This window comes from Dermochelys coriacea, chromosome 3, assembly GCF_009764565.3.
Source record: "Dermochelys coriacea isolate rDerCor1 chromosome 3, rDerCor1.pri.v4, whole genome shotgun sequence".
Taxonomy (NCBI): Eukaryota; Metazoa; Chordata; order Testudines; family Dermochelyidae; genus Dermochelys; species Dermochelys coriacea.
Genome location: NC_050070.1, coordinates 2,344,659 through 2,357,752, shown reverse-complemented (window position 1 = coordinate 2,357,752; position 13,094 = coordinate 2,344,659). Strand labels below are relative to the sequence as shown.

At 44.0% G+C, this 13,094-nt stretch overlaps 1 protein-coding gene across 29 annotated transcripts in view; it reads left to right on the top strand.

Annotated features, from left to right (window-relative positions):
- Nucleotides 1-13,094, top strand: part of DTNB (dystrobrevin beta) — a 412,789-nt gene that overhangs the window by 66,771 nt on the left and 332,924 nt on the right. For all 29 annotated transcript variants that reach the window (XR_006279636.1, XR_006279635.1, XR_006279632.1 and 26 more), the window contains one exon: nt 8,146-8,359. Coding sequence is in view for 12 of the 29 variants with exons in the window: in XM_043509975.1 (XP_043365910.1) it covers nt 8,146-8,359 (214 nt within the window). In the remaining 17 variants the exon portion in view is untranslated. The remainder of the gene's footprint in view (nt 1-8,145; nt 8,360-13,094) is intronic.

The following is a 13,094-nucleotide window of genomic DNA, read 5'->3' as shown; positions in this document are numbered from 1 at the left end:
GGGGAGAAAGCAGAAGGAGACTCCGCTGGTTGGGAGGCATGAGATGCGATGTCCTGAGGTTGGGGGTTCCACGACCACCACTCCCAAGAGGAGAAGGCGGGTGGTGGTGGTCGGGGACTCTCTCCTCCGGGGGACTGAGTCATCTATCTGCCGCCCTGACCGGGAAAACCGAGAAGTCTGCTGCTTGCCAGGGGCTAAGATTCGTGATGTGACGGAGAGACTGCCGAGACTCATCAAGCCCTCGGATCGCTACCCCTTCCTGCTTCTCCACGTGGGCACCAATGATACTGCCAAGAATGACCTTGAGCGGATCACTGCGGACTACGTGGCTCTGGGAAGAAGGATAAAGGAGTTGGAGGCGCAAGTGGTGGTCTCGTCCATCCTCCCCGTGGAAGGAAAAGGCCTGGGTAGGGACCGTCGAATCGTGGAGGTCAACGAATGGCTACGCAGGTGGTGTCGGAGAGAAGGCTTTGGATTCTTTGACCATGGGATGGTGTTCCATGAAGGAGGAGTGCTGGGCAGAGACGGGCTCCATCTTACGAAGAGAGGGAAGAACATCTTTGCCAGCAGGCTGGCTAACCTAGTGAGGAGGGCTTTAAACTAGGTTCACCGGGGGAAGGAGACCAAAGCCCTGAGGTAAGTGGGAAAGCGGGATACCGGGAGGAAGCACAGGCAGGAATGTCTGTGAGGGGAGGGCTCCTGCCTCATACTGGGAATGAGGGGCGATCAACAGGTTATCTCAAGTGCTTATATACAAATGCACAAAGCCTTGGAAACAAGCAGGGAGAACTGGAGGTCCTGGTGATGTCCAGGAATTATGACGTGATTGGAATAACAGAGACTTGGTGGGATAACTCACATGACTGGAGTACAGTCATGGATGGTTATAAACTGTTCAGGAAGGACAGGCAGGGCAGAAAAGGTGGGGGAGTAGCACTGTATGTAAGGGAGCAGTATGACTGCTCAGAGCTCCGGTACGAAACTGTGGAAAAACCTGAGTGTCTCTGGATTAAGTTTAGAAGTGTGTGCAACAAGAGTGATGTCATGGTGGGAGTCTGCTATAGACCACCGGACCAGGGGGATGAGGTGGATGAGGCTTTCTTCCGGCAACTCACGGAAGCTACTAGATCGCATGCCCTGATTCTCAGGGGTGACTTTAATTTTCCTGATATCTGCTGGGAGAGCAATACAGCGGTGCATAGACAATCCAGGAAGTTTTTGGAAAGCGTAGGGGACAGTTTCCTGGTGCAAGTGCTAGGGGAGCCAACTAGGGGGAGCGCTTTTCTTGACCTGCTGCTCACAAACCGGGTAGAATTAGTGGGGGAAGCAAAAGTGGATGGGAATCTGGGAGGCAGTGACCATGAGTTGGTTGAGTTCAGGATCCTGACGCAGGGAAGAAAGGTAAGCAGCAGGATACGGACCCTGGACTTCAGGAAAGCAGACTTTGACTCCCTCAGGGAACAGATGGCCAGGATCCCCTGGGGGACTAACATGAAAGGGAAGGGAGTCCAGGAGAGCTGGCTGTATTTCAAGGAATCCCTGTTGAGGTTACAGGGACAAACCATCCCGATGAGTCGAAAGAATAGTAAATATGGCAGGCGACCAGCTTGGCTTAATGGTGAAATCCTAGCGGATCTTAAACATAAAAAAGAAGCTTACAAGAAGTGGAAGGTTGGACATATGACCAGGGAAGAGTATAAAAATATTGCTCGGGCATGTAGGAAAGATATCAGGAGGGCCAAATCGCACCTGGAGCTGCAGCTAGCAAGAGATGTCAAGAGTAACAAGAAGGGTTTCTTCAGGTATGTTGGCAACAAGAAGAAAGCCAAGGAAAGTGTGGGCCCCTTACTGAATGAGGGAGGCAAGCTAGTGACAGAGGATGTGGAAAAAGCTAATGTACTCAATGCTTTTTTTGCCTCTGTTTTCACTAACAAGGTCAGCTCCCAGACTGCTGTGCTGGGCATCACAAAATGGGGAAGAGATGGCCAGCCCTCTGTAGAGATAGAGGTGGTTAGGGACTATTTAGAAAAGCTGGACGTGCACAAGTCCATGGGGCCGGACGAATTGCATCCGAGAGTGCTGAGGGAATTGGCGGCTGTGATTGCAGAGCCCTTGGCCATTATCTTTGAAAACTCGTGGCGAACGGGGGAAGTCCCGGATGACTGGAAAAAGGCTAATGTAGTGCCCATCTTTAAAAAAGGGAAGAAGGAGGATCCTGGGAACTACAGGCCAGTCAGCCTCACCTCAGTCCCTGGAAAAATCATGGAGCAGGTCCTCAAAGAATCAATCCTGAAGCACTTAGAGGAGAGGAAAGTGATCAGGAACAGTCAGCATGGATTCACCAAGGGAAGGTCATGCCTGACTAATCTAATCGCCTTTTATGATGAGATTACTGGTTCTGTGGATGAAGGGAAAGCAGTGGATGTATTGTTTCTTGACTTTAGCAAAGCTTTTGACACGGTCTCCCACAGCATTCTTGTCAGCAAGTTAAGGAAGTATGGGCTGGATGAATGCACTATAAGGTGGGTAGAAAGCTGGCTAGATTGTCGGGCTCAACGGGTAGTGATCAATGGCTCCATGTCTAGTTGGCAGCCGGTGTCAAGTGGAGTGCCCCAGGGGTCGGTCCTGGGGCCCGTTTTGTTCAATATCTTCATAAATGATCTGGAGGATGGTGTGGATTGCACTCTCAGCAAATTTGCGGATGATACTAAACTGGGAGGAGTGGTAGATACGCTGGAGGGGAGGGATAGGATACAGAAGGACCTAGACAAATTGGAAGATTGGGCCAAAAGAAATCTAATGAGGTTCAATAAGGATAAGTGCAGGGTCCTGCACTTAGGATGGAAGAATCCAATGCACCGCTACAGACTAGGGACCGAATGGCTCGGCAGCAGTTCTGTGGAAAAGGACCTAGGGGTGACAGTGGACGAGAAGCTGGATATGAGTCAGCAGTGTGCCCTTGTTGCCAAGAAGGCCAATGGCATTTTGGGATGTATAAGTAGGGGCATAGCGAGCAGATCGAGGGACGTGATCGTTCCCCTCTATTCGACACTGGTGAGGCCTCATCTGGAGTACTGTGTCCAGTTTTGGGCCCCACACTACAGGAAGGATGTGGATAAATTGGAAAGAGTACAGCGAAGGGCAACAAAAATGATTAGGGGTCTAGAGCACATGACTTATGAGGAGAGGCTGAGGGAGCTGGGATTGTTTAGTCTGCAGAAGAGAAGAATGAGGGGGGATTTGATAGCTGCTTTCAACTACCTGAAAGGGGGTTTCAAAGAGGATGGCTCTAGACTGTTCTCAATGGTAGCAGATGACAGAACGAGGAGTAATGGTCTCAAGTTGCAATGGGGGAGGTTTAGATTGGATATTAGGAAAAACTTTTTCACTAAGAGGGTGGTGAAACACTGGAATGCGTTACCTAGGGAGGTGGTAGAATCTCCTTCCTTAGAGGTTTTTAAGGTCAGGCTTGACAAAGCCCTGGCTAGGATGATTTAACTGGGACTTGGTCCTGCTTTGAGCAGGGGGTTGGACTAGATGACCTTCTGGGGTCCCTTCCAACCCTGATATTCTATGATTCTATGAAGGCTTCAAACAATCAGTACAAAACCTGGCATATTTTTCTCTGCATGTTGGCTATCACTTATCACCCTATTAATCTCTATGTGCTTACATATTGATTATTTAATAATTTGTTCTAGTATCTTTCCGGGTATTGCAGTTAGGCTGACTGGTCTATAATTCCCTGGATTCTCTTTGTTCCCCTTTTTAAAGTTAGGTACTCTGTTTTCCCTTCTGCAATCCTCTGGGACCTCACCCATCCTTCATGAGTTCTCAAACATAATTGCCAATGGTTCTGAGCTTGCTTCAGCAGTTTAAGTTCCTTCAGATGAATCTCATCAGGCTCTATATTCTTTGACCCGTCTTTTTCCCATATCTGCTGGGGAGGTAAAGCAGAATCTAAGACTGTGAAATTGTTTGATTTTTTTTTCCTCTGGAGATTATGGGGGATAGTTGCACAGTCTTTGTCCCTGCTATGTCTCTCTCTTCCCTTCCAATTGTGTAGCATTATACTTCACAGTGTAATTTGCTGATCTGCCCTTTGCCTTTTTGAATAAGACCATTCTCTACCTCCTAGTCACCCACCTCAGTGTAACGTCATTGAGTGTCAGAACAGCCTAAAGGGGAGGTATAGGGGATTACTATCTAGCTTTCTCCTAGATGCCCTATGATACTACATTAGCACCCCCAAGGCACAGCCTAAAGAGTGAAGCAAACCAAGAACATAATTCCCAACCCCCCACATCCTCCAAGGCACAACTGTAAACCCAGATAGCATATATTGCACATCCAAAAATCCCAATCTAGCCCTCTTCATGCACATACCATTTATAATCTCTGAGGTCCCCCCAAGAATGGGAAGAATCTCAGGAAAGGGAAATAAAAAATAGCTTTTTAAAAACATTTATGATAGCCTTGGGAATGTGACTATAACTGCTTGTTGTTTTTTCCCCCTACTCCCCCATCTATGGCACCTGTAGTGGCCAGACCTGCAAGGATGGGACCTTTATGAGTGGCTGGCTAACTTGAAGGGGAAGAAACAGAAAACTGTGGATGAAATGTTTCCAGACCTCACTGCAGAACCCCCAAATTGAAAACAGCAGCAAGCTGGAGGTCTGAGAGGAAAAGATAGGGAGATATCAGAGAAAGTTTTGCAGTGGCCAGAGACAGAGTTGCCATGGCAAAAGACACGGTAGAGAAGGATATACATGAAGCAGCAACTCTTGGAGGCAATCCAGAATCAGAATGCTCAGCTGCAGTGCATGCTCGTAGAAGGCACACAGACAATCCAGTGTCCTCAACCAGGACCAAGTCATGTTCTGCAATCCCTGGACAATACACGGTACTGGGAACACAGGCATATGTTCCCCACAGCCCCTAAACAGCCATTTCCCCAGATACCATTCCCCAGTCCAGCTGAAACTCGAGGCAGTAAGAACAGTTTTACCTGGGAACCCAGCTCTTTTAGGCATGTAACGACCCTGATACTTAGAGACCCAACACATGACCCCGAAAAAGCAGAACAAGAAGAGGCAGAGGCAAGATGTACGCTTGCCTGTGAACTGGAGCATACCCATTCTTGTGTTTTCCCCTCCACTGTACAATGTCACTTTAAAGCAGGATTTCATTGTTTTAATTAAAGGTTCATTTCTGTTTGTTACACAATAAATTGTTTAATAATAAAAAAACTTTAAAAATTCATTCAAAATGATTTGGTAATGCATAGTACACAGAAAAACTGTAACTTTTCCATAAGCCATAGGTTTTTGTAAAAATATAAAGACACAGATGCAAGATGAAATAAGAAATGCCGCCCAATTACTTATTTGGTATGTGCAATCCAGTCAAGCCATGCCATGCCACAGAGTTCTTATTAGCTATATTCAAGGCCACACATTGAAGGTGCTGCAATCTTCATAATTCATTCCCCACTCCCACCTGGATAACAGTTGCACTCACAGCTGCACATTTTCAGGCCTGAGACTAAAGTAAAAGCGGTAAGCATCCCTGACAGTACTGCAGGGCTAGTACAGCACAGATCTCAAAAAAGTTTGCCTTCACCATTTTGAAATTCTTTTGCCGCTGCTGGTCATCCCAGTTTTGCAGAATGATCCTTTCCCACTAATCAACGCTGGTTTCCTGAGCCCAGAAATGGCAATGCACAATGTGAAGCTGCTCCAGGAACAGTTCCTGTAGTAGCAGTTGCTCGATATCGTCCTCCTCCTCCTTCCTCTGCTACTGGAGAAGCTGCTGCTGCAGCCACATTATCTGCTTGGTGGTACAGAGTGCAAAGTCCAAAACTGAAGCCACCTGGCTTCAGGAACTCAAGAAGCCCAAATAGCTTCTGCGTATTCATGGCTGCTAGCACAATGGCACAGATCATTGTTGGGTCCACGCTGGCCGACAGGAATTCAAAAATGGTGCTAGCCCACCCAGAAAGAGGAAGCATGGGACAGAGAGACAGGGTCAAAATTAAAAAGTTCCATGATTCCAAAGTCCCAGAATTTCACTGGCTTCCCCTGCACATCTCATAATGTGCAGCAAAAAACCTCTAATGCACACAGCACAATTGTGAATCAAAGGACCATGGGATCCCCTCCCAGAATGCCAAGTATTTAGGACACACCAAGCCCCAGACATCTGAACATAATAATGCAAATTGAAGGAAGGCACAGTAGTCCCATGTGCATACTACTAGTATGGTCTACCAATATGTGTCAACTCAGTGTGAACTAAGGCTTTAGTTACTGTTCCAGGACTATAGTGTGTGTGTGTGTGTGTGTGTGTGTGTGTGTGTCCAAAAAATGAAATTTGTTTGTGCTCATTGGAACCTAGGCAACCATCAACTTCTAGTTCAGTGATCAATTTATTTTTATCTGTCAGAATATCCAATATAGAAATACCCTGAGTTGGTTGGAATGCTTTTTTGTGCTACAGGGCTAATTATATTAGCTGGCTGCAGCCTGTTGGGTCCTTTGAGTGGTCAAGGGGAGTGCAAACTGGTAGGTACTCTCTTGCCTTACATGGCACCCCCAAACTTGGGGAGATGGGATGATGAGGCTGTGTGTGTGTCCAGGGGTAAGAGTGGGGGAACCTGGTTTATTATGGGAGTTCCTAATACACTACATGGGCTGTTGTTGCTGCTGTTTTGTCAGCAACACAAGCCCAGCTCTTCAGAATGTTCAAATTCATTTATACTAGGAATGCTTCTAAAGGTACAAATGGAAATATTGAAATGAGGGGACAGCCTTGTACATACATGGGAAGAAGACTGTGTGTATATCAGTTTTTATTCAGAAGCTGATCTGGTACTTATTTGTTTAGTACCAAAAATGTGCTCAGCATTGCAGAAGAAAAACGGAGGATAATCCTAAGGGATTACTGTCCACAGGGCAAATGGAAAAGATGAAGTGCCCTCTGAGGGTAGTGGCTTGGTGTGTTAGGCTTCCAGTTCCACCAAAGCTTCAATTTACTTAAGGTACTTGTCTGGCCATACTATGAGCACCTTACAGTCTTTAATGTATTTTTCCACGAGACACCCCTGAGAAATAGGAAGTGTGGTTATTCCTGTTTTTCAGATGGGCAACTGAGGCATGGAGAGACTAAGTGACTTGCCTAAGGTCACACAGGAACTCTGTGGCAGAGTAGTGAATTGAACCAAGATCTTCTAAGTCCCTGGCTAGTGTCCTAACCACTGGACCTCCCTTCCTCTTGGAGCAAAACATTACAAATATGACATTAACAATAATGGATTAGGCACCACTGCTGAAGGTACCTGTCATAATGACAAAATCAAGTAGAATGGTTGAAGTGATGTTTATAAAGGGAACCCTGCCTTGCTCTGTACTTTTAGAAGGCTACTGTGGAAAGAGACGGACAAGACGCTGCAAAGCCATATCATTCAATGATCAAAAATGTGTACTCAGTGAGTTGGGTGCAAGCTCTAATGAAGCATAGGTCCATAGGAATCTTTGCCTCTTAGAGTGCAACACATTTTGCAGCATAGAATACTCTATTGGTGTCTGTGAAATAGCTACATATGATGCAGTTTCTTTGTTTTCCCTAAAAACTCTAAGAAAAGCATTCAGGTTTGGAAATGTCAAAGCGAAGGTTGCCTGCATGATCTAAAATATGTCCCAGTAATTAGACTTTGCTATAAAGCATGACCACAATGAAACACAGTTATGATTTAGAATGAGAAAAAAATTAAATTAAAACACTTCCTGATTTTTAGTGCTTCACTTTGCAGCCTTAATTTTTTTTTCCAGGAATATATACTGTTGTTTAACAACTCTTAAAGAACTAATAGAACGTGATTAGACTAAATGTTCACTATAGCCCGATTTTGACAATTGAAAGGTTTTCTTATGAAATTTTTGTGACTAAACAATTGTGAGGAATATAATTTATTCTCCACTTTGGTGATTTTAATAGGATGCCCTCTTCCCCCGTTTCTGAATTCTGGGGATGGATTCTGCTTTTTTAAAATACCAAAAATTAACATGTTATCCAAAAGTGGTGTGTCTAAGAGAGTAAAACTGAATGTTACAAAAAATAACAGTTAATTTCTTTCTTTACTTTTAGTTCATCTTGTTGATATCTGGAATATGATTGAAGCCTTCCGAGACAATGGCCTTAATACATTGGATCACAACACAGAGATCAGTGTTTCTCGACTGGAAACAATCATTTCATCCATCTACTACCAGTTAAATAAACGCCTTCCTTCGACTCACCAGATCAGTGTGGAGCAATCCATCAGCCTTCTCCTCAACTTTATGATAGCAGCATATGACAGGTAACTCTTCCAGATGCATTCCTTTTTTTTAAACTAGTTCATTTATTTGGGCACACCCTGCTTAAGGGCTGCACCTAAATTTTATAAAGTGGAGCAGATTGCACGTCTTTAATGTAGTGGTATCTGCAGAAATGTATACATCATGGCAAGCAATGATCCATCTTTAAAATCTTGTTCTTGAGCAAGATGAATCATTGCTTGCTGGAACCTCTATGTCTCTACAGGCCACATATTAGGATTAAAGATAAAGGGCAACATGTTGTGCATGAGGGCTCTTAGCTGGCCACGTTTGGTTCCTGGGACATACTGTAGACAATCCTTTTTGTGAAATGCTAATTAAAATAGAAAATAACATTAACCTAATGGTAGCATGAGTTTGCTATAAAATTGCATGATAGGAGAGACTCAAATTTATGTACATGCAGTTTCCTGATTAAATCTGGTGCATAAAACCATGTTAATATAACACGTTTTGATACTAAGTTTTGATCCCACCTAGAGTTTGCCAAGGAAGGGGCTAACACTTCATCTTCTGACTGATATAAGGACCATAGTTATCAGAGTTTCAGAGTGCAGCATTTTCTTTTGGTTTGGTTTGGACCCTTAAACATATGTCCACATCCCTTGCTAGCAGTCTTGTTGCAACAGGGGTTGATCATGTTCATTAGACTTGTTATCCTTCTTTTTAGGCAGAAGTTTTTCTCTGTGGGATCTCTGAATATCAGCTGTAGAGTTCCAACTGTTAATTAGCAGCTCCACATTTTTTCGGAACATCATCTATAGTGTTTCATATTATTTGCCCCCCTAGCTATTCCTTCCTTTCCCATTCTTCCTTTTTTGCTCTTGCCCTCTCCCATAACACTGCCCATCTCATCCAGCATGACCAAGGAGCAGAGTTGGAACATAATGTATTCAGAAAGTTACAGCACTACTGTAAAAGTGAAACATCTCTCACAACCCCACACCATCCATGGTGCAATGGACAAGTAGAAAGGCTGAACTGACCTCTGCTGGCTATGTTGAAAACCTTGCCAGAAAAACAAAAGTCACACTGTAAGAACTCCTTTAAGAAGGCAATCTATGCCTATAACTGCACATGAAATGAGACTTCACCCTTGTAATTATTATATAGAAGATGATCACATTTGCCCATTGACCTCACATTTGATCTATCTATAAACTCTGACTTGGAGACTTTAAAGAATACATTGAGAGGTGGAGACAACATTTCAGAAGCTTGACAGAAGCTTATAAAATGGCATCATAATGTTCTTAAAAAATGTCTGCTGCTCATGTTAAGAATCACTATGACCAGAAAGTACAATGTGCTGCCCTGTTGCCAGGTGACAGAATACTTGTCCTGAATCTTTCAGAGAGATGGGGACCAGGCAAATTAAGATCCTGTTGGGAAAATAATATTCATGTAGTATTTCAAAGGAAAAGGGATAGTCCAGTCTATGAAGTAAAAGCAGAAGATGGAGAAAGACGTGGTAGAGTTCTCCAAAATCTTTTTCTTCCCTGTGACTTCTTACCATTGGAGATTACACTACCCTCTAAACCACCACAATAGATGACCCAGAGAACTAGGCAAACTAGTGCAATAAGAGATCAAAATGGGGACTGGAACTTGGACTCCAGTGATTCTGATACGGAGAGTGAAGATGAACAACATTACATAATGGTACCAGATATTGCCCGTGGCACAGATACTCTGAATCTAGAAGCAGAAACATTTAATCTATGATTGGGAAATAAGGATGATGTTAATCCTGTAAACTTGGAAACTGCTGATCAAATTGATGTAATATTTCCACCAAGCACAGAAAGACATGAATGCCAGATTATGCCAAGGAACCTAAAACCAGTGGTGCACAAGAGGGCAGATCACCAGAACAATCAACTGACATTCAAGGTCGTCTCACTAGAGAGATAAGAGGCCCTCAGACACTGACATATGAAAGTTTAGGAACACCTACGTGTCAGTATCTAAATCCAACAGTTGGACTGGTGAATACACCAGGGGTTGTCTTCACGTTTGTCACATGCCCTAACAAGTGTCTGTTCCTGTACCTTATCCTGGTTTCTATACAAGACTGATGAAATATTGATAAAAGAAGTGATATTGACTTATGGTATGCATATTGCTCTATATCAAGTGTTTTATAGTACTGGATAGTTTGTAATTATGCTAATTTAATACATTTTCTGAATAGCTTGACATATGGACTGTCACTTGGAGCTATATGGTTAAACCACTGATCATATAGGAAATATTATTTCATAAGTAGTTAAGATTTTGTCATGGTATTTTTTAGTAAAAGTCAGACAGGTCATGGGTAGTAAACAAAAATTCACGGAGGCCTGTAACCTGTTCCTGACTTTTATTAAAAATAACAGGGACAGTGAAGTGGGGACTAACCGCTACTCCAGGCCCACAGCTGCTTCTGTGGCGGGGACTGACCACTGCTGCTCCAGCCCCTGGCCACTGCTTCAGTCTCCGGGCCGGGGGAGGGAGAGGCTGCTCCAGCCCAATCCCCAGTCGCTGCTCCAGCCCCACCGCTCTGACCAGGGCTGAAGCCAAAGAAGTCACAGAATCCATGAACTCTGTGACAAAATTGTATCCTTATTCATAAGGTATGAATATCTTTGGGGATTTAGGGTGTTCAGAACTGATTATTTAGTTGGATAGTGGAACTAAAATTGCTGCAGAAACTTTCTGCTTTGTGAAATAAACTGAAGAGTGATGCAGAAACTTTCACCATTAGTACCAGAACTCATGACACAGGAGAGGCCCAAACTGTCAATTGGGAATAACAGTTGTGAGCTTGTGGAACGCGTGGATTACTGCTAATAAATCAAATGGATGGATTATATGTTTTATTTTTTTAATGGAAGTGTTGGAATGATATTACATTTACGAGGGAGGGCTATAGCACTCATATGGGAATGTCAGGTTTAAACATTGTGGTCCCAGTGTGAGTCTGTGGCCAAAAGAGCTAATAAAATTGTGGGATTAATAAACGGAAATCTTGAGTAGGAGTAGAGAGGTTATTTTACCTCTATATTTTGCACTGGCAAAATCACTGCTAGAATGCTGTATCCAGTTCTGCTGCTCACAATTCAAGGGTGTTGATAAATTGGAGAGGGTTCAGAAAAAAGCCTCAAGAATGATTAAAGGGCTAGAAAACATGCCTCATACAGAAGCAGGAAGGGGTAGCAATCCGAGGGCTTGATGAGTCTTGGCAGTCTCTCCGTCACATCGTGAATCCTAGCTCCTGGCAAGCAGCAGACTTCTCGGTTTTCCCGGTCGGGGCGGCAGATAGATGACTCAGTCCCCCTGAGGAGAGTGTCCCCGACCACCACCACCCGCCTCCTTCTCTTGGGAGCGGTGGTTGTGGAACCCCTATCCTTAGGACAGTGCATCTCATGCCTTCCAATTGGCGGCATTCCTTTTATCTTAACAAAGAGAAAGTTAAGGGATGATTTAATTGCAGTCTATAGGTATCTGTATGGGGAACAAATAATGGGCTCTTCAATCTAGCATAGGCATAGCACTGTCCAATGGCTGGAAGTCGAAGCTAGACAAATTCGGACTGGAAATAAAGCGTAAATTCTTGACCAGTGAGTGCAATTAACCATTGGGACATTTTACCAAGGGCCATCATGGATTCCCCATCACTGACCATTTTTAAATGAAGATTAGATGTTTTTCTAAGAATTTGGTCTAGGAATTGTTTTGGGGAAGTTCTGTGGCCTGTGTTATACTGGAGGCCAGACCAGATGATCAGAGTTTTACCTTCTGGCCTTGGAATCTGTGAGTTTATCTGTGTCTTGTCCCTTTAAGGATTGAAGGTCTGCTGAAAGGGGCAAAGGGAACAGCTCTGGTTGCAGCAGCAGAGTTGTGTGTGTTCTGAAAGGACTGAGCAGCAATGGGGCTTGTGCAACCAGGGGTGTCTTATTTGTTTGGTTTTTGGTTGATTTGTTTTATTTATTTATAAATTTAATAAAACTCCAGTTTCAAAACTCTTCCTGCTGTGCAAGTGAAACACAAGTGGCCCTAAGCCAATCTGAACAGCCTGCTTTTGAAGTAAACTAGTAAACCCCAACATTTTCTCAGGGGACTCATTCCCTTGGCCAGTTTTTCAATTTCCAAGGTCAAAGAATTTCTTAAAGCCCAACCGTAATGGAGCTAAGCATGTGAAAGATTCCTATGACAGCATATCTAGCACTTCCTCATGTTCCCACTAATGGGATCTCAAGAGCCTGTGTCAGTGTTTTGGACCCTTCTAGAAAGCTGTGTACTACCTTATGGCACTGAATGATCAGAGCTCAAGGCTATTTAAAGGACATGGGAGCCCCAACCCTCCTCACTTCCTTCTGGCTGCTTAGGACTAAGGATATAAGGAACCGCAGAACTGTGTCCATGTCTGACCAAGCCAGACAACTAAGATACTTTTTCTCTTGTACATAGCTTGGTATTTTAGCTTTCTTAGATAATTTCCTAGCTATAAATAGTTCAGAGCAATTTTTCCCCTTTCTGAGTGTGCAACTCTGTTCTGCGATTGATGCCAACCCTTGAAGATCCAAAGAAGATATTTAAATGGTGCAGCTCCTGTCTCAGGATCCTTCTCAAGTTGAATGCTGTCTCCTGATGTGTGTTGTGCCTGGCAGAGGTAGACCATTCTGCCCCGTGGTCAGATCTGATGTCTGCTTGGCTGCCTTTACTTCCTGATCC